We start from the raw sequence: 20,837 nt of genomic DNA on the forward strand, positions 1-20,837 counted from the left end.
AACGTCTTGCACGATAGGGACGCGCGCCAAATTTCACTCCCTCGTGAAAAACGAAAAGAACTCCAGAATTACACTTTTGGTTTCCCTCAGTTGATTTTTTTGTGATTTTCTTCCCAATTGGGAATACCCAGAAGCAGAGCCAGCTGAGATTTGTCATCCGTCACCTGGATTGAGGCGAGTCACTACGCCACCATGAGGATTAAGAGCGAATTGGGAATACCAATTTCGTATGCTAAACATCACATTATCCGTTATCCAATGCGAGTGAAAACAATAAAGCACATTGTTTTATAAGATGCATTTTTTTAGATAAACATTATGAACAGCGTTTGCACTCCTCAGTTACTAAGGGTAACCAAAAAAAAAGGGTGCAACATACATGCTATCTGTAAAAACACGGCAGACATTGTTAAAAGTACATTTTTATTAAATTACGTTTAATATAATTTATTCTGTACATGCTGCAAACTGCCTTTGAAGTGTTTAAATCCAATCTGACTTAAAACATTTATAAAAATCTATTATTTTCGTTAAAGAATGTAGTTAAGAGTTTAGTGACGGTCCCTAACAATACAGTCCATTCTATATGGAGTCCATTCTATGTGGAGTTAAATACATGCCACAATTCTGCACACGCAAAATTATATTTGCACGTCCAAGATTATATTTTAAGCGAACAAAATAAATTCTACACGTGCAATATTAAATTGAGCGCACAAAAAGTTATTTTGAATGTGCAAGAGGATATTTTGAGTGCAAAAAAAAATTCTGCACGCACAAGATGATTTTCTTTAAGCGTACAAAAACATTTCTGCACGTGCAAGATGATATTTAGAGCATACAAAAAGTTATTTTGCATACTCTTAAACTCAGTTTTGTAAAGCAATGTACCTTCTTGAAAACTAATTTTGAGCAAACGCAAATAAATTGTGCGCTTGAATAAAGTTTATTTGAATGTGAATTTGCTACGAATTCTTACAATTATGTAATCCTGAGTGGATTACCCACTCTGCGTGCAAAATACCTTTTTGCGTGCTCAAAATATCATCTTGCTCGCGCAGAATTTATTTTGCCCGCTCAAATTATAATTTTGTGCGCGCAGAATTGTGGCACAAATTTAACTCCATAATTCTAGACGCGACCATCTCTGGAAAGTTCTTCGAGTCAGTTCAGTTACCAGGGGTGGGTCTGAACGTTATATAAACGGCAACAACGCGATTTTGAGTTTTCTAGACCACAAAGCCTGTTCCTAAAAGCGACATTAAAGCCATTTATACCAGCAGACGTCAGGTGTTTAGTGATTTCTGTTCAGGAAACACCTCAAAGAGCCGCATTAAATCAAAGATGACTGCCGAAGAGGTGGTGAATGAAGGCAATAGCATCCCCATCGAGGGTGAAGACATCACCCCGAAGAAAGATGGAGGTGTTTTAAAGGTAAATACTGCAGTAAAATGAGCCGCATTGACTCCATGTGGGAGGTGTGAATGACTGAATGCATGCTTGATATAGTTACTATTTATTTCCTATTACTCACTGTAGTAAAGATTATGCTTTAATATGATTTTAAAAAGTGCAGAATTGCATTTTACCATTTGCATTTCGTTATTGAGATGTTTTTGATTGTTTCAGGCACCTCATGTTACTGATTTTACAACATTGTAAGAGCTTTCCATGGCTAGTCAGCGTGTATCGATTTAAATCGAAAGACAACACAGATCAACCACATTCAATGCCAATTTACCGTTAAAATGTTATATTTTCTACATCTATATACCAGTCACATAGGTATTTGTTATTAATGTGCATCTATGCACACTTTAGGGTAAATCAGCTTGCTAGCTAAGCAGGTTGTCTAATCTGTTGCATAAGCTGCAATGCACTTAAATGTGTCAGAGCAATGATTTATGCCATACATTTCCTAATCAGAGCGGGTTAGTGTGATAGGCTTGAGATCATTGCCAATGTATACTGCGGCAAGGCCAGTTTCCAGTTGGAAAAACATGGTCAAGCTAGCCACACGCTGTTTTGCGGTACGCGTATTCACTATGCATTACGGTAAGAGCGTGGAAGAACTGATTTCAAAATAAAAGCGGACTTCCGGTGAACGTCATTTCACATTCAGTCAATAATGACTGAAATAATAAATGAATAAAGATACATAAATAATTGCATAAAATGAATAAATATTAAACAAAAAATAAATAATCCTAATATAAAATAACGCATGCAAACTTAATAATAAATTAATAATATAGAACACATTTCCAAAGACCATCTGATTTTTAAGCACAAATGACAGACTGTCATTAAGAAAATGTTCTTTGGAAACAGGGAGTTTCCTTTAAATATCTATCTGATTTTATAGAAAGCACAGCATATATAGACCAAATAGAGGACTTCAATTTTGAAATTCAACATTGGACTGCCCTGACATTGTGAGTGACACTCTGAGGTGGTGTACTATCACTCTAATGTGAAATTGTTCTTTGGAAACAGGAAGTTTCTTAATGACATTGTCATTTTGGTGCTTAAATGTCAGATGGTCTTTGGAAATGTGTTCTTAATTAAGTTTGCAGCATTTATTTATTCTTTTATTAAAATTGCTTATTTTTTGTTTAATATTTATTCATTTTGTTTTATGTAGTTATTTATGTATCTTATTTAATTAATTATTGACAGACTGACTGACTGAATGTGAAATGACTTTCACCGGAAGGTCGCTTTTATTTTGAATTCAGTTCTTAAACGCTCTTACCTTAATGCATAGTGTATACGCGTAACCCAAAACAGCGTGGGGGCTAGCTTGACCATATTTTTCCAAGTGGAGGCTGTCCTGACCGCTGTCAGTGTATTGAGGTTAAGAGGTGTATTATATGTTGAAATTAATGGCATGCCATGCAGTAATCACCTGCAGCTTAGCCAGTAATCTCTAGAAATGTCTCATGTTCTGGAGCTGTTTACAGATGGACATTAAGAGCAAGACAGGAATAAATTGTTCGGAATGATGCTAAACACTTTCAGTCTGATGCATTTAGAAATATGCATGCATGCATGATGATCTACTTTATTATGGTGTTATACTTGTGCCACAATTCTGCATGCACAAAATTCTATTTTGAGCTCACAAAAAAAATTCTGCGTGTGCAAGATGATATATTGAGCATGCTGAAAGGTGTTTTACACACATAGTGGGTAGGAGGAGAAAGCAAGATGTTAGAATTCTGGGAAAATTTACATTTAAGTAATCATTATTCAAGCGCAAAATGTATTTTCATTTGCTCAAAATGAATTTATCTTTGCAAGACGATACATTTATTTTGCACATGTTTGAACTCAGTTTGTAATGAAATGTTTGTGTGCTCAAAACATCACCTTGCATGCAAAATACATTTTGGAAGCTCAAATTTTCATCTTGCAATTGTGGCACATGTATAACTCCATACTTTATACTGTTGGGCACGAACACCTTTCTGCCCCGCAGTCTTTAAAGATTGACCACTCATAGATGTAGCGTGCACTGCAACTAAACAGATTGATGATTCATCTCTTTCTCTCCCCTACAGCTGGTCAAGAAAGAGGGTACGGGCACTGAGTTGCCCATGACAGGTGATAAAGTATTTGTGCACTATGTCGGAACGCTGCTTGATGGAACACCGTTCGATTCCAGCCGAGATCGAGGAGAGAAGTTCTCTTTTGAGCTGGGAAAAGGTGGGTACTATAGTGGTCAAGTGGATTTCATGTTTTAAAAGGGGTCATATTCTACACTTTTGTTACGAGTCATTGTTTCTTGTGCCAAATAATGTTATAAAAGTTATTATGGAGTCTTGCACCAAAAACGGTCTTAATATACTGAACTTCATGACTTGTAATTTAGTTTTAGGGTGTGTTCATACTTGTAGTTCGGTTCTCTTGGTCCGGAGCAAAAAAGAAAATGATGCATTTAGTCCTGGTTCGCTTGGCATTCACACTGGCATTTTTAACACTGAACATAAAGATACAAAACGCATAAGGATAAGGTCACAACCTGATTGAACTGTGTAAAGGGGTTAATGGAAAGGAGGCGTTTTAATGGAACTAAATAAAAGACAAACACACAAAGGTGTCCGACAGCTGTCCGTAAATCTCTCTCTCTCGGTCGCACTGCCGTCTCCAGACGGCCTTTATCCCTCTCTGAGGCTTGATCAGCCTGATTAGGGGCTGGGTGTGTAGCATCACGACACCGCCCTCCGCCCTGTCACAGACAGCTTTTATAATGTATATTTTGGGACGGAACTTCGCAGTCACACCAGAGTTCAATAATATTCACGTTTGAGGTACAGTATAACTGTGTGTAATTTATGCTGTTATACAAAACGGGAGATTGTCTTCAAATATTGTTAACCACAAACTTGAATTTATTTTACGATATTCCGAAACGCCATCAGAACTTCCTGAAGGAACTCATGGTTTGAAAATGCACATTGTATAAACAGAAGGGCTCGTAATTAAAGGAATATTCCAGGTTCAATAGAAGCTAAGCTTATTCGACTGCATGTATTGAATAATGGTCATCACCACAAAAAAAGTAATTAAGTCTCCCTTTAACAAAAGCAAAAATCTAAGTTACAGCGAGGAAATAATAATAATTCCTTACATTTATATAGCGCTTTTCTAGGCACTCAATGCACAGGGATGCACAAGGGTTGTGCCAGAACACCCATTGGTGGGGAGGAGAGAGTAGAGTGATGTAGCCAATTCAGGGATGGAGATTAATATGAGGCTATGATAGATAGGGGCCAATGGGGGGAATTTGGGATTTTTAATGACCACAGAGAGTCAGGACCTCGGTTTAACATAGGAGGACGGTGCCTTTTTACAGTATAGTGTCCCCATCACTATTCTGGGGCATTAGGACCCACAGAGACCGTAGGGTGAGCACCCCCTGCTGGCCTTCCCAGTACCACTTCCAGCAGAAACCTTGGTTTTCCCCAGGAGGTCTCCCATCCAGGTACTGGCTAGGCTCAATCCTGCTTAGCTTTATTGGGCAACCAGGCAAGAGCTGCAGGGTGATATGGCTGCCGAGGTACTTGAATAGAAGTGAATTGGGCCAATCCGTAAATGTTAAAGGGGCACTGAGACAATGTTTTCCTCATTAAAAAGTTTTTCTCTGAAAGAAATTAGCAGTCATTTTGAAACCTGTATAAAATCATGATCACACAATAAAATAGCATAAAGCTGTTTTATTGTACATGGAGAGGGTCCCCTCATGGGGGCTGCCATATTAGGATCACATGACCAGCTGAATACTACTCGTTTAATCTCAGTAGTCGTCCTGTTATTGGACACTTTTTACTCTTGGATTAAATAAATCATGGCTGACTGTGAATAATGATTTTCTACAAATGGTGTCTTTAACTGAACTATTGAGTGCACCTTTAAAATACTAATGTTTCATAAGTATAGCTGAGAGATGTGAACAATGTGCATGTTCAAATGATTTTAGTGTGATAAAACTGCTTGCTAACATTATGTTTGTAAAGTTAAATCTAATTTTGCATCTTTGTTGCCATGATGATGTAACGCTGTAAACCCTGTAATCTGCAAAATAACAGTTTTACTGCTGAAATTATACACAAGTTTTAACAGGAAAAATTAAGTGCTTTTTAAAAAATTATAAGCTTCATGTTTCTGCCTTTTTAAATCCTCCAAAAATTGGCCACATTCACTTCCATTTTAAGTGACTCACTGTAACGTCGATTTTTTTAAAATAATTTTTTAGAAAAGAAGGGATGTCAACCATTTTTTTTGTGGCAATCAACATTGACATAAATGCTGTCAATGGCGTCTATTGAACTTGTGTATTCATTAGTGTATTTCCCTGCAATAAACGTGTTTTGAACCCGAAATATTCCTTTAACGCATTTTAATGCCGAATGAACTTCATTAAGTTCAATTAAATAAAATGAAGCAAACAACCTAATTGAGTGAAAACCAATGCAAATATGTAAAACTGTTGATTTATAAGTATATAAATAATATATTTCAAGTTCACTGCAAAATATTCAGATATATAAAGATATGTAAGTAGTTTGAGAGTGTAGGGAAAGCGACACATTGCATCATGGTCGCTGCGGAGCTCTTTTGGCACGCTTTTTGAAAGTTTGGTATTAAACATTTATTTTTTTTTAAACTAAGTGAAATTAAGTTGGACTGATGGTTTTAACAGAAGCACAGAAGCATCGATTAATTACCTCGAAGCTCACGGTAGGTAAGTTATTGTTAATAATCAATTCCCCTGGCGGCCTGGGTAGCTGAGCGAGTAAAGACGCTGACTACCACCCCTGGAGTCTTGAGTTCGAATCCAGGGTGTGCTGAGTGACTCCAGCCAGGTCTCCTAAGCAACCAAATTTGATTGAAATCAGAATTGAGTCACTTGGAGGAAAAAAAAGCTTTAATTTTCATTTGATCAAATGTAGGTGTCCTTGCAGATGTTATACATGCACATTTGGGAATGAGGTCTGACAGTTTAATTCATTGCATGCTCTTTTTGAAAATTTTTTAGAAAGGAAGAAAAAACATGTATCCTGTCTAGATGCCTCGTATCACTATTACAAGTGAACCAGCACCTGGAAATTTGTAACTGGATGTTTTACAAACGTCTTGTGGTCTTTGTCACAGGTCAGGTGATCAAGGCATGGGACATCGGTGTGGCAACGATGAAGATTGGGGAGATCTCTCAGTTGGTTTGCAAACCCGAGTATGCCTATGGGGCTGCTGGCAGCCCACCCAAAATCCCACCTAATGCAACCCTTGTGTTCCAGGTACATTCACAAGCTAGTCAAAGTATTGCATAGACCTCCAGTGTTTCTCAATAGCATGAATATCTCAAGTATCGATCTGTGTGTTCATGTACTTGTGTTTGTGTCTGACAGGTGGAGTTGTTTGAGTTTCGAGGGGAGGACATCACTGATGGTGAAGATGGTGGAATTATTCGCAGGATCATCACTAAGGGCGAGGGTTACACAAAACCGAATGAGGGCGCATCTGTAGAAGGTAAAACACTTCAAAAACACAATCATTAAATGTTGCTTCGCTTCATTTCCAGATATTCCAGTGTTGTTGCTGTGTTTGTTTCCTTTGTTTTCTATCACAAAATTATTCTGCAATTGTGGGGTCAAACTCTGGTATTTCGGGGCCTGGGTAGCTCAGCGAGTAAAGACGCTGTCTACCAATCCTGGAGTCATGAGTTCGAATCCCAGGGCATGCTGAGTGACTCCAGCCAGGTCTCCTAAGCAATCAAATTGTCCCGATTGCTAGGGAGGGTATAGTCACATGGGGTAACCTCCTCGTGGTTGCTGTAATGTGGTTCTCGCTCTTGTGGGACACGTGGTGAGTTGTGCGTGGATCGCGGAGAATAGCGTGAAGCCTCCACATGCGCTATGTCTCCACGGTATTGCGCTCAAAAAGCCACATGCTAAGATGCGCGGGTTGACGGTCTCAGACGCGGAGGCAACTGATGTTCGTCCTCCGCCACCCGGATTGAGTCACTACGCCACCACGAGGACATAGAGTGCATTGGGAATTGGGCATTCCAAATTGGGGAGAAAAACAAAACTCAGGGATTTACCCAATGTAGTAGCACATATACGCTATCGTGAGGGACAGTCGATATTTTCCATTGGTGTGTATAAATGGGTATAGTTTGTAATTTTCCCACTGTACTCCCCGAAAAGTTTAATTATTTTTGCTGTTTTGGCATGTTTTTTGGCTTCATCCTATAACTTTTTTTATCCAGTTTGTTCGTGCACATGCGCACTCCTCAAAAACCTGTAAGAACGCGCTAATGTGTTCACATGGCCGCGTTCAGTCGTGTTCCCTTGGAGAAACCTGGGTTCTTAAAACCGCTTTCTATTAATCCCTAAATTGGCGTAAGGAAATTACCATTCTTGCATGACGTATCAGAATGCAGCTTTCTGCAAAACCCCTGAAATAAACCGTTTTATAAGTACACGCAAGTGTGGTCACTATATGCATAAATGTTAAGCGGCACAAGAGTTTTTCATTGTTAATGCTCCATTGCAGTTTTTGATCTTTCCTTTTCTTTGGATTAGTATTTTTAGAGGGGCGTCATGACGATCAAGTCTTCGACGAGCGTGAGCTGAAGTTTGAGGTGGGAGATGGAGAGAATTTGGGTCTGCCACCAGGTGTGGAGAAAGCCCTGCAGGCTATGGAGCAGGGAGAGGAGGCGCTCTTCACCATCAAACCAAAGTAAACACACAACAGCAGTCAAGATTTCATCCATGAGTGTCTTGTGTTTCTTCCCATGGATGTATTTATTAATGCGCACCAATCTCAGGTATGGCTATGGAGCGGCTGGCAGTGACAAATTCAACATCCCTCCCGGTGCAACACTGCAGTACAAAATCAAACTGAAAGCATTTGAGAAGGTCAGTATATCCTCCTATATAAAAGCACAGCATAGTATAATTCACACCCAAATATACAGGATGGAACAGACGGCTTCACAGTGTATAAGGCCAGATAAAAAAAGTAGAGGTTGACCGATCTATATATCGGTTTTACCAATTTATCAGCACCAATTGTCGATCAGTTAATCGGTCGATAGTTGCCTTTTGTTTTGTGTGATCATTCTTCTGATGATCTACTGCTGATAAATTACTGGTCATGCTATATTATTAAGCTTGTATGACGATGGTTACTTTAAGCATTTATACTGTCTTTTTAACTGTGGTTAAATACGGAAGCTCAAAGAGGCCATGCGTTATTATTATTTTTCTGTCTCGTTTTCTCGTGATCCCGACATAACTAAGGTTATCATCTCGTGATCATGACTTAATTTTCTCGTGATCTCGGCATAACAAAAAGTTGTTTTCTTGTGATCTCGACATAACAAAAAGTTGTTTTCTCGTGATCATGACTTAATTTTCTAGATCTCGACGTCTCTCTGTCATTGACAACTTCCAGATTAGTGTCAGACACTTTAGAAGAAGACTATCACGTCTACAACTTTTTCGTAGAAAATACAGTGAAGCGTTTGGTCAATTTCATTGCCAGCCAACTTGAGGGACCGGGACGTCTGCATGACTGCGGTCAAGCCAGCCGCGATTTAGATCCGAGTGCGCGCATATTACAGTATTAACGGTACTTTGCGGAAAGCACATAAAGACGTGCTTCTTGACTCCTGTTGAGTGCAGAAGAAAGCGAGTCTTTCTATATTGATGAAAAGCGTTTATTAAGTGTTTGTGACATGCTGCCTGGTGTTTATTAATATGTTTGATTTAGTCTATGTGAAAGGTGACTGGTTAGAATACTCTTGGATAGGGCAGGTGAATATTTTATAACCAAAGTGTAATGAATTAACATAACTTTACATTTACATATAATAAATTGTACTTTTCTGCCAAAGATCTCTCATTGTCCTTCATACCTTGTAATAAACTTAATTGTAAATCCTGTAGCTCAATTAAAAACTGTATAGAAAATTAAAGGCAAAAACAACTTTTTGTTATGTCAAGATCACGAGAAAACAACTTTTTGTTATGCCGAGATCACGAGAAAATTAAGTCATGATCACGAGATAACAACCTTAGTTAAGTCAAGATCACGAGAAAACGAGACAGAAAAATAATAATAACGCATGGCCTCTTTGAGCTTCCGTAGTTAAATGTTCTTTATTCAACAATTTCTTCTTTTTTTTTTTTTTGGTATAATTGAGATTTTGGTTTAAAGAGCACCCATTGTGGTTTTTAAACGTGCCTAATTTTGTTTTAAAGGTCTCATACAATAGATTTACATGCATCCAAGGTCAAAAAACACTTTAATTTGCTCATAATTTAAATTGCAGCGTTACATTTTTTTCCCCAGTGGAAAAAACGACTTGTTCTAAAGGATTCATTCTAAACTCCTCCTTTCAGAGAGCCTACCCTGCTCTGATTGGTCAGATGTCCCAGTCTGTTGTGATTGGTCTATCGCTTAGTGTAGTGTTTGATGGTGGGTCAAACCTGTTCACGAGCTGCCAATGAAGACCAAAGGCGGGTTTTTTGTTACCAAATTACGTAGGTTAGGACAGGAAGTAAGTCTGGAATTACTAATGACTCGTTTCAGATGTTCAGAATCGGTTCTTTCTTTTGGGAGTCAGTAAATCCATTTGTCGTGCAGTTTGAGTTTTGAAACTTTGCAGACTTTTTTATATTCACAAACAGCTATAAAACACACTACATGAAAGGTCATATTTGAAAAAAACATGATAGGTGATAGGTGTCTGGGCTCGTCACAGTAAGGAAAGACTACACATTTTTAAAGGAATATTCAGGGATAAATACAAGTTAAGCTCAACCGACAGCATTTGTGGCATAATGTTGATTACCACAAAAAGTAATTTCGACTCGTCCCTCCTTTTCTTTAAAAAAAGCAAAAAGAGGTGTTACAGAGAGACACTTACAATGGAAGTGAATGGGGGACAATATTTGGAGGGTTTAAAGGCAGAAATGAGAAGCTTATAATTTTATAAAATCACTTACATTAATTATTCTGTTAAAACTCTTATTTGAAATTTAAGGTTTGTTTAAATCTTAATGTTTACAGTCATTTTAGGGTTTGTTGACATTGCATCGTCATGACAATGAAGTTGTAAAATTGGCAATAACTTGACACATAAAAAGGTTTGTAAATTATTTTATCACACTAAGATAATTTGTACATGCATTGTTTGTTTTTGTAGCTATACTTTTAAAACGGTGAGTATTTTAATGTTCACAAATTGCCCCCGATTCACTTCCATTGTAAGTGCCTCACTGTATCCTCGATTTTTGCTTTTGTTGAAGAAAAGGAGGAAGTCAAAATACATTTGATTTAAGAGACCGCTACTGTGCTTGTCATTGACATGTAATATTCTCATTTGAAAAAGCATTTAATGGGCCAAATATTGGTATACAACCCTGCAAAGAGAGTGTGAGTGTGTGTGTGTGTGTGTGTGTGTGTGTGTGTGTACACACTTTATTTTTTTAAGAAGTACACTAGCTTATTGATGGTCTCTAAGCTAACAGACATGAACTAAAGGCTAAAAAAAAAAAGTACTTTTTAATGGACTGTGTTTCTAGATAATTTCAATACACACCGTAAGTGATCAGATATAGTGGTATGAGCAGCATATATGGACTCATGGTCTTGTGAATGTGAAGTTAAGATGCCATATCCTGTCATACAGGCCAAAGAATCCTGGGAGATGAACTCCATTGAGAAACTGGAACAGAGCACAATCATCAAAGAGAAAGGAACACAGTATTTCAAGGTAAAGAATATTTCATGCACACTGTCTTTTGCTCACTCTTGTTTTCCCTATTAACCCTTGTGTTGTGTTTGTTTTGTTCTAACATATTCTGTGTTCCTGGTCAAAAATGACCGGCCCTCTAAAATTGTTATAAATCTCTCATATTGCATATATTATCACAAGATATTGCATTAGATCTTTTATCAACTTTTGTTTTGTAATTATGGTTTTGTACTCCTTTTTGGACCATATTTACACACACACATATATATATATATATATATATATATATAAGTATTCATTGAACTGAGCTTAATCTGGGCCAGTGGGGCACTCCATGTGGAAAGCAAAACGAATATAATTATGTAATATATTAATAACCACTTGCTTGATCTGGACAAAGTAGGAGTCTTTTTAAAGCCTTGAATCTGGACTTTACCAAGCATGTTTCTATTTGCTGACAAATTAGACTGGTTTCATCTTTCATTATTCTCATCATTTGCAAATTTGCTTTCATGTTCTTGTAAAGGTCTCAATTAGTAGAATGCAATGAGCAAATTTGTTTCACTCAAGAGTCCAAACTTCAGTGAGTATTAGTGTATGAAATTCCAATAGACACATAATTATAATAAACAGGAGTGCCTTTTTATCAAATTTTTCCTTATTACGTCCTGAAAACATACATATAACATAGACCAGTGTTTCCCAACCACTGTGCCATGAAAGATTGTCAGGTGTGCCGTGGAAAATAAAAAATTAGAAATTTGCCATTTTGAAACCATAATCGGTCACTTTTGTGATTGTTCAGAGCAATGATTAATGTGTAAAAGTGAGTGATATTTATACGTGTAAAGGTCATCACATGACTCGCGTCAGTGCTGGAGAATACATTGAAATCTATGAAGTGAGTGTTTATACGAGTAAAGGGTCATCACATGACTCGCGTCAGTGCTGCAGAATACATTGAAGTCTATGAAGTGAGTGATGTTTATACGTGTAAAGGGTCATCACATGACTCGCGTCAGTGCTGCAGAATACATTGAAGTCTATGAAGTGAGTGATGTTTATACGTGTAAAGGTCATCACATGACTCGCGTCAGCGCTGCAGAATACATTGAAGTCTATGAAGTGAGTGATGTTTATACGTGTAAAGGTCATCACATGACTCGCGTCAGTGCTGGAGAATACATTGAAGTCTATGAAGTGAGTGTTTATACGAGTAAAGGGTCATCACATGACTCGCGTCAGTGCTGCAGAATACATTGAAGTCTATGAAGTGAGTGATGTTTATACGTGTAAAGGGTCATCACATGACTCGCGTCAGTGCTGCAGAATACATTGAAGTCTATGAAGTGAGTGATGTTTATACGTGTAAAGGGTCATCACATGACTCGCGTCAGTGCTGCAGAATACATTGAAGTCTATGAAGTGAGTGATGTTTATACGTGTAAAGGGTCATCACATGACTCGCGTCAGTGCTGCAGAATACATTGAAGTCTATGAAGTGAGTGATGTTTATACGTGTAAAGGGTCATCACATGACTCGTGTCAGTGCTGCAGAATACATTGAAGTCTATGAAGTGAGTGTTTATACGAGTAAAGGGTCATCACATGACTCGCGTCAGTGCTGCAGAATACATTGAAGTCTGGGTTCTGTTCTGTTTTTTTGTTTTGTTTTTTTTTTTCATATTTTAATTGTATTTGTTTTTTGTAACATTCCGTTGTTCGCATGTTGTTTTTATATTGGCCTCCGCTGTCACTGCAGGGGAAAAACATTCATCTGCTTCATATCTCTAATAAATGCATAATCTGCTATATGCTCATCCTGTAAGTTCATGATTAAAAATGAAAATGTGAACGATAATAAAAGCTATTAAATGTTTAATTATCATTAAAATATGAAAATTTAAATGACTGGTAATAATAGATTATGACAGAATTTTCATGACCCTGTCTGTCAAAATGACGGACGATGAGATTTAAAAAAAAAATTGTATAGACGAATTTAAAACATTACAAGTAAACATGCTACTAAGATGGACATAAAACATTGATAAGTTATTGAAAAGGACAAATATTGACGATGGTTAGCCTATGTGGGATAGTGGTGTGCCGTAGAATTTCTTTAGTCGTATAAAGTGTGCCGTGGCAGAAAAAGGGCTGGGAAACCCTGACATAGACAAGGACATATCGTAACTTACAGCAGACTATCCTGATTCAAACAAGCCCAAATGCAACACAAAACGATCAGTAGGAGTGTGTGCGTGCATGCGCACAAACCACATATGTGCTCATCTAAAGGATTGGGGTGATCCTGAACATTTAATATTACTGTATTTTGTATTCTATTCCATGTATTTTCAATGGCTGGTCATTTTTGACCGGGAACACAACAAGTATAACAAAGTGAAATGAAACCAATAAAATGTAACGCAAATGGCCCAATATTGGGGGGATTTTCAGATATCATATGTGAACAAAGTCAAGGAATTTTATTACATGGATTAAGTAAAAAAAAAAAAATAAATAAAAATTATTTATTCAGTTGAAAATGATCAGAACATAACATAAGCGTTAATCTAATTGTAAGTTAATTTACTTTTATTTACTGTAAGTCCATTTAAATGCCAGTAAAGGTGATTGAACATAAACGTGTATGCCAGGATGTGGTGAAACTGTCCTTATTGAATGAGTAATTGGAGTGCGTTTTGTGTGCACAGGAGGGGAAATACAAGCAGGCAGCCGTGCAGTATAAACGCATTGTGTCGTGGTTGGAGAGCGAGTCCAGTCTGCAGGGGGAGGAGGAAGAGAAAGCCAAAGCGCTGCGATTGGCTGCTCATCTCAACTTGGCTATGTGCTACTTAAAAATGCATGAACCAAACCTCACCCTCGAGAACTGTGACAAGGTAGGACATAAATGACCCCTTTCATGCACGTGTTTCAAAGTATTTAACTGCGCTAAATGCAACGTGAAATCAAAATTGACCCTCTATAAATGCACGTTCCTGAATAAATGCACGTTCCTTTTCTGTTTCTTTGTGCAAAGGCACTGGAGCTGGACACAAATAATGAGAAGGCGTTGTTCAGGCGAGGGGAGGCACTGGTTGTCATGAAGGAGTTTGACCGGGCGAGAGCAGATTTCCAGCAAGTCACTCAGTTGTATCCAGCCAATAAGGCAGCAAAGAGTCAGATTGTGGTCTGCCAGAAACATCTCAAAGAGCAACATGAGAAGGACAAACGCCTGTATGCAAACATGTTCCAAAAGTTTGCAGATAGGGACGCCAAAGTAAGTGTGTGCAGCCTGTCAGCACTGACACTTCATCGCTGTACAAAAGGTTCTACCGCCAAATTTGCATTGTCTTTGAATAAGGAACGAACTACTGATTTACCAATTTGAGTTTTTGCATTTAATCAGTGTTGGGAATGTTCCTCAAAATAATCCCCTACAAATGACTTAATTACTTCAGCAAAAATGTAATCACATTAATAATTGTTACTTTAACCTTACTTTACTGTAACATGTTTTTTTTGGAAAGTTTTGAATTCGTTCAACAAAATGCACCACATGTTTCTCCTTTACAATTACTTGTTTTGTGGCCCTTCAGCTGTCACAAAAATGCAAACAGATGTAGCCTACAAATTAATATTAACAGTTCATGTTTTATATGTATTTTACATTTATTATTTTAGAAACGTGTAACCCAAATAATGTACTTGAAATTAACTTAATAAATCGTAATCTGATTACACCCAAAACTGAAAATGTATACACACACACTCATTATTTATATATATATACACACACATACACACAGTGCATCCGGAAAATATTCACAGCGCTTCACTTTTTCCACATTTTGTTATGTTACAGCCTTTTTCCAAAAATGTATTAAATTCATTATTTTCCTCAGAATTCTACAAACAATACCCCATAATGACAACGTGAAAAACGTTTGTTTGAAATATTTGTAAATTTATTAAAAATAAAAAATGAAATAAATCACTTGTACAGAAGTATTCACAGCCTTTGCTCAATACTTTGTTGAAGCACCTTTGGCACCAATTACAGCCTCAAGTCTTTTTGTGTATGATGCTACAAGCTTGGCACACCTATTTTTGGGCAGTTTCTCCCATTCTTCTTTGCAGGACCTCTCAAGCTCCATCAGGTTGGATGGGGGAGCGTTGGTGCACAGTCATTTTCAGATCTCTCCAGAGATGTTCAATCGCGTTCAAGTCTGGGCTCTGGCTGGGCCACTCAAGGACATGCACAGAGTTGTCCCGTAGCCACTCCTTTGTTATCTTGGCTGTGTGCTTAGGGTCGTTGTCCTGTTGGAAGATGAACCTTCGCCTCAGTCTGAGCTCCAGAGCTCTGGAGCAGGTTTTCATCAAGGATGTCTCTGTACATTGCTGCATTCATCTTTCCTTCGATCCTGACTAGTCTCCTAGTTCCTGCCGCTGTTTCATCAGACCAGATAATTTAGTTTCTCATGGTCTGAGAGTCCTTCAGGTGCCTTTTGGCAAACACCAGGCGGGCTGTCATGTGCCTTTTACTGAGGAGTGGCTTCCGTCTGGCCACTCTACCATACAGGCCTGATTGGTGGAGTGCTGCAGAGATGGTTGTTCCTCTGGAAGTTTCTCCTCTCTCCACAGAGAAACGCTGGAGCTCTGTCAGAGTGACCATCGGGTTCTTGGTCACCTCCCTGACTAAGGCCCTTCTACCCCGATCGCTCCGTTTGTCCGGGTGGCATCTCTAGAAGAGTCCTGGTGGTTCCAAACTTCCATTTATGGATGATGGAGGCCACTGTGCTCATTGGGACCTTCAATGCTGCAGAAATCTTTCTGAACCCTTCCCTAGATCTGTGCATCGATGTAATCCTGTCTCGGTGGTCTTCAGATAATACCTTGGACTTTATGGCTTGGTTTGTGCTCTGACATGCACTGTTAACTGTGGGACCTTATATAGGCAGGTGTGTGCCTTTCCAAATCATGTCCAATCAACTGAATTTACCACAGGTGGACTCCAATCAAGTTGTAGAAACATCTCAAGGATGATCAGTGGAAACAGGAAGCACCTGAGCTCAATTTTGAGTGTCATGGCAAAGGCTGTGAATACTTATGTACATGTGATTTATTTATTTATTTTTTAATAAATTTACAAAGATTTCAAACAAACTTCTTTCACATTGTCATTATGGGGTATTGTTTTTAGAATTTTGAGGAAAATAATGAATTGAATAAATTTTGGAATAAGGCTGTAACATAACAAAATGTGGAAATTTCCATTTTACAGTTGCCATGTAAAATCCCAGGCCGATTTCTCTTCCCAGTCCAGCCCATAGTTCCATTTATGTTAATGACTTCCCATAATTTTGATGACTTTACTATTATTCTAAAATGTGTAAAATAATAATAATAATAAAGTATGAGTAAGTTACCCTAAACTTTTGTGTGTGTGTGTGTGCGCAGTATACACTCACCTAAAGGATTATTAGGAACACCATACTAATACTGTGTTTGACCCCCTTTCGCCTTCAGAACTGCCTTAATTCTACGTGGCATTGATTCAACAAGGTGCTGAATGCATTCTTTAGAAATGTTGGCCGATATTGATAGGATAGCATCTTGCAGTTGGAGATTTGTGGGATGCACATCCAGGGCACGAAGCTCCCGTTCCACCACATCCCAAAGATGCTCTATTGGGTTGAGATCTGGTGACTGTGGGGGCCATTTTAGTACAGTGAACTCATTGTCATGTTCAAGAAACCAATTTGAAATGATTCGAGCTTTGTGACATGGTGCATTATCCTGCTGGAAGTAGCCATCAGAGGATGGGTACATGGTGGCTATAAAGGGATGGACATGGTCAGAAACAATGCTCAGGTAGGCCGTGGCATTTAAGCGATGCCCAATTGGCACTAAGGGGCCTAAAGTGTGCCAAGAAAACATCCCCCACACCATTACACCACCACCACCAGCCTGCACAGTGGTAACAAGGCATGATGGATCCATGTTCTCATTCTGTTTACGCCAAATTCTGTCTCTACCATCTGAATGTCTCAACAGAAATCGAGACTCATCAGACCAGGCAACATTTTTCCAGTCTTCAACTGTCCAATTTTGGTGAGCTCTTGCAAATTGTAGCCTCTTTTTCCTATTTGTAGTGGAGATGAGTGGTACCCGGTGGAGTCTTCTGCTGTTGTAGCCCATCCGCCTCAAGGTTGTGCGTGTTGTGGCTTCACAAATGCTTTGCTGAATACCTCGGTTGTAACGAGTGGTTATTTCAGGCTAAGTTGCTCTTCTATCAGCTTGAATCAGTCGGCCCATTCTCCTCTGACCTCTAGCATCAACAAGGCATTTTCGCCCACAGGACTGCCGCATACTGGATGTTTTTTCCTTTTCACACCATTCTTTGTAAACCCTAGAAATGGTTGTGCGTGAAAATCCCAGTAACTGAGCAGATTGTGAAATACTCAGACCGGCCCGTCTGGCACCAACAACCATGCCACACTCAAAATTGCTTAAATCACCTTTCTTTCCCATTCTGACATTCAGTTTGGAGTTCAGGAGATTCTCTTGACCAGGACCACACCCCTAAATGCATTGAAGCAACTGCCATGTGATTGGTTGATTAGATAATTGCATTAATGAGAAATTGAACAGGTGTTCCTAATAATCCTTTAGGTGAGTGTATATCTACAATAAATAATAAACATTTATTATATAATAATCCAATTTGATGATGGGAAATTACATGTATTTAACATTTCTAATATATATATAATCATATTTAAAATATTTTATATAGAATTTTTGACAAGATTTCACTTGACACAAGGTGGGACGAGCACTTCTGTTTATCGGTTGACTGGTCATTGTTATCGGTCACTGCCGTTAATCTTAAAATAGCTAAATATCATCCAATTTATCAGCCGGTGCCTGTTATTATAATAAATGTTTGCTTGTTTTGTGTTTTAACAGAAGGAGGTGGAGCATGATAAGAAACCGAACGGTACCATGATGGAAATGGGTGAAAACGGAGCCCAGGAACAAACTGCAGCATAATAGCGTGCTTGTGTGTGCGTGTTTGTATTATTTACTGTCTTTTGTGTTCTTGTTTTTTTTTTTGTTTTAAAGAGGCTTTTGTACTTTCTATGATTTTTTTGACCCTCTGAAATGACTGTTTGTTCGACTGGATGCGTACTTGTTTCAGTTTCTAATCTGATGTACAGTAGCAAGTCATTTGATTTTGTCCTGTGGCCAGACCCTTACGGCCAGGGTGTGCACTCGCATGTGATTGCACACATGTATGGATTTTTACCTGTGCGTTATTGTAAGGCAGCTATTCGGCCTGGCCGTGTTCTCTGCTGCGTGTCTATCTTTATGCTTAGGGAAATAAAGTGGAAATAAAACTGACTCATTCTCAGCAAATAGCCTGTACGTTAACCTTTCACAACCGATTCAGATCCTTTGAACGCAAGAGTCGCACTGCTGTACAACAAAGCGCTTTTCTGTCCTGTCACTCGGCAACACCTGCATGGAAATGATCGCCAGGGCTAAAAAGACACGATTCATTGTTTTAAACATCTTTTCACTGTTAAACTCCATTTAATCACAACTGGAAGCCTTGGTGGTGAAACTCAAGCTTTTTAAGAGAAGATATCACCACATCATCCCTGTGAAGATCAGTCAAGCCTCTTGCTTCACTCGTTTACCTGTGCATAACCATTTCAGTGATACTGTTTGATCGTCCTTAATAAGGAGCTGAGATTCGTGGCAATACTACAAATTCAGCCCCTTATTGAGGATGTTTTCCCTTGTCTCCTTCCATCTTCTTGTGGACAGGACTTCCCATGATTGTATAAAATCGAACTTGTACACTGTAATATAATGGCTGTAATGGAAAGTATTTGGTGAATTATATCATTGTAAAAGAGGCCCTGTATTACAGAGGCCTACGAAGGCAAGATTACTAGTGTAATAGTGTGGTTTGTGTGGGCGGCAGAGTCGTTCACTAGTTCTCTTCTCATGTCCTTGATACTTAACTGATGTTGACTAGAACAATAAAGCAAACTATGAACCCTCCTGGATGTTTTGGTCTCACGTCTGGTGTGGTGTCTACATTGTAATGGATTATTATATTTGGGAAATACAGCAATTACAAGCCAGTGGAAATAAACAAGGAAATACTGCACATCAGTTTGGCCAGTGATGTTTTGCATGTCTTACCTATAAAACCCTTTTTACAATTGCAACCATATTTTACCATAATCCTAATACCTTAATCATGACATAAAGGAACATGTGGCTCTAGATTACCAAGTGCTGAAATAACTGCACAAGTGTTATTTACCAAGTGATGATAAAACATGAACAGATTTCCGGCTACATGATGTAGGTGAACAGTGCAGTTGCAATGAGATGAATAAGTAGATGGTAGAAACATTCAATTAGGAACAGGTGAGGATAATAATACAATAAATGCTAATAAAATGGGGCAATGGGCAAAGAAAATAAATGGCAGCAAAGGGACAAAATACCTATGAAATTCCAAATGTGGGAGCAAAGTAATGCCCCCTTTATTTATATATATATATATATATATATAATGTAGTTCTTAAAATTTTATTCTTAGTTATACACATGATCACAAAATATGCTGTTTATTTAATCGTAGGAGGAAATCGATGTCAGAAATGAACTTCTACACATTAAGGGACAATAATTGCCCCCTGGATTTGATTTTCAGGGGCATTTTTGTTACCTTTATTTGTTTTTCTAACCATTTTGAAATGGTTATTGCATTTGCATTTTTGCCCCAAGCCCCCTTAAATATCTGTTCCTGTTGGTAATGCATTTTAATATAATTATTCAGAATGAGACCTATGCAAATAATTTACTTTTAATTTTTTTTGGTCCTCATAAATGTAAAAAATGCCCCTGAAAATCAATTATTCCCCCGTTATGAAAAAAGTTCATTTCTGTCCATGTAAAGTCATTTTCAAAGTGCACAGTGTCATTGAATTTTTAAATTTGTGTTTACATATTTATTTATTTATTAACATATTTACATTTTGTATGCATTTCAAATAACTATATCAAATCTGCGGATTTGTGTAGAATACATTTGTATGACTTTTTTAGTACTACTTAATGATATCTGCACTCATGCAACTATTGTATCTTTTTTTTGCAATTCAAGACAATTCTGCTTCATGGTGTATATTGGTAGCTTCTCTAATTCAACACAATGTTATTGCCATAGGCTTGTCATCTTCCCTCTGCCTACCTGTATTGTGTCACTTAGCAACGCAATGAGAGACAGTGCCCAGGCAAACTGAACACACACACATATGCATGTTTTTCAATAATGTGCCTGCTAAGCATATGCCTCATTGTGCTTAGTGTGCCTTTCTGATTGCACAATCCACATTCAAATTTGCGCGCAGCTGAGCGCGTGCGCGCGCGCGCGTGGCCGCCTTTACTCAGGTGACCAATAACCTGCAGCAGATCAGACTTCCAGTTTGGTTTATCTACAACTACACATCCAGCATACATTGAATGTCAGGAA

General features: G+C 38.2%; 1 protein-coding gene across 1 annotated transcript; it reads left to right on the plus strand.

Annotated features, from left to right (window-relative positions):
• Positions 1-1,153: 1,153 nt before the first annotated feature.
• On the plus strand, positions 1,154-19,447 carry fkbp4 (FKBP prolyl isomerase 4). The gene is made up of 10 exons (XM_052097749.1): positions 1,154-1,434; positions 3,564-3,708; positions 6,658-6,800; positions 6,912-7,032; positions 8,091-8,247; positions 8,336-8,426; positions 11,207-11,290; positions 13,990-14,175; positions 14,316-14,555; positions 18,248-19,447. The coding sequence occupies exons 1-10, from the start codon at positions 1,345-1,347 to the stop codon at positions 18,329-18,331; spliced, it is 1,341 nt and encodes a 446-aa protein (XP_051953709.1). The 5' UTR covers positions 1,154-1,344; the 3' UTR covers positions 18,332-19,447.
• Positions 19,448-20,837: the final 1,390 nt, after the last annotated feature.

The sequence above is a fragment of the Xyrauchen texanus genome, chromosome 29 (genome assembly GCF_025860055.1).
Source record: "Xyrauchen texanus isolate HMW12.3.18 chromosome 29, RBS_HiC_50CHRs, whole genome shotgun sequence".
NCBI lineage: Eukaryota > Metazoa > Chordata > Actinopteri > Cypriniformes > Catostomidae > Xyrauchen > Xyrauchen texanus.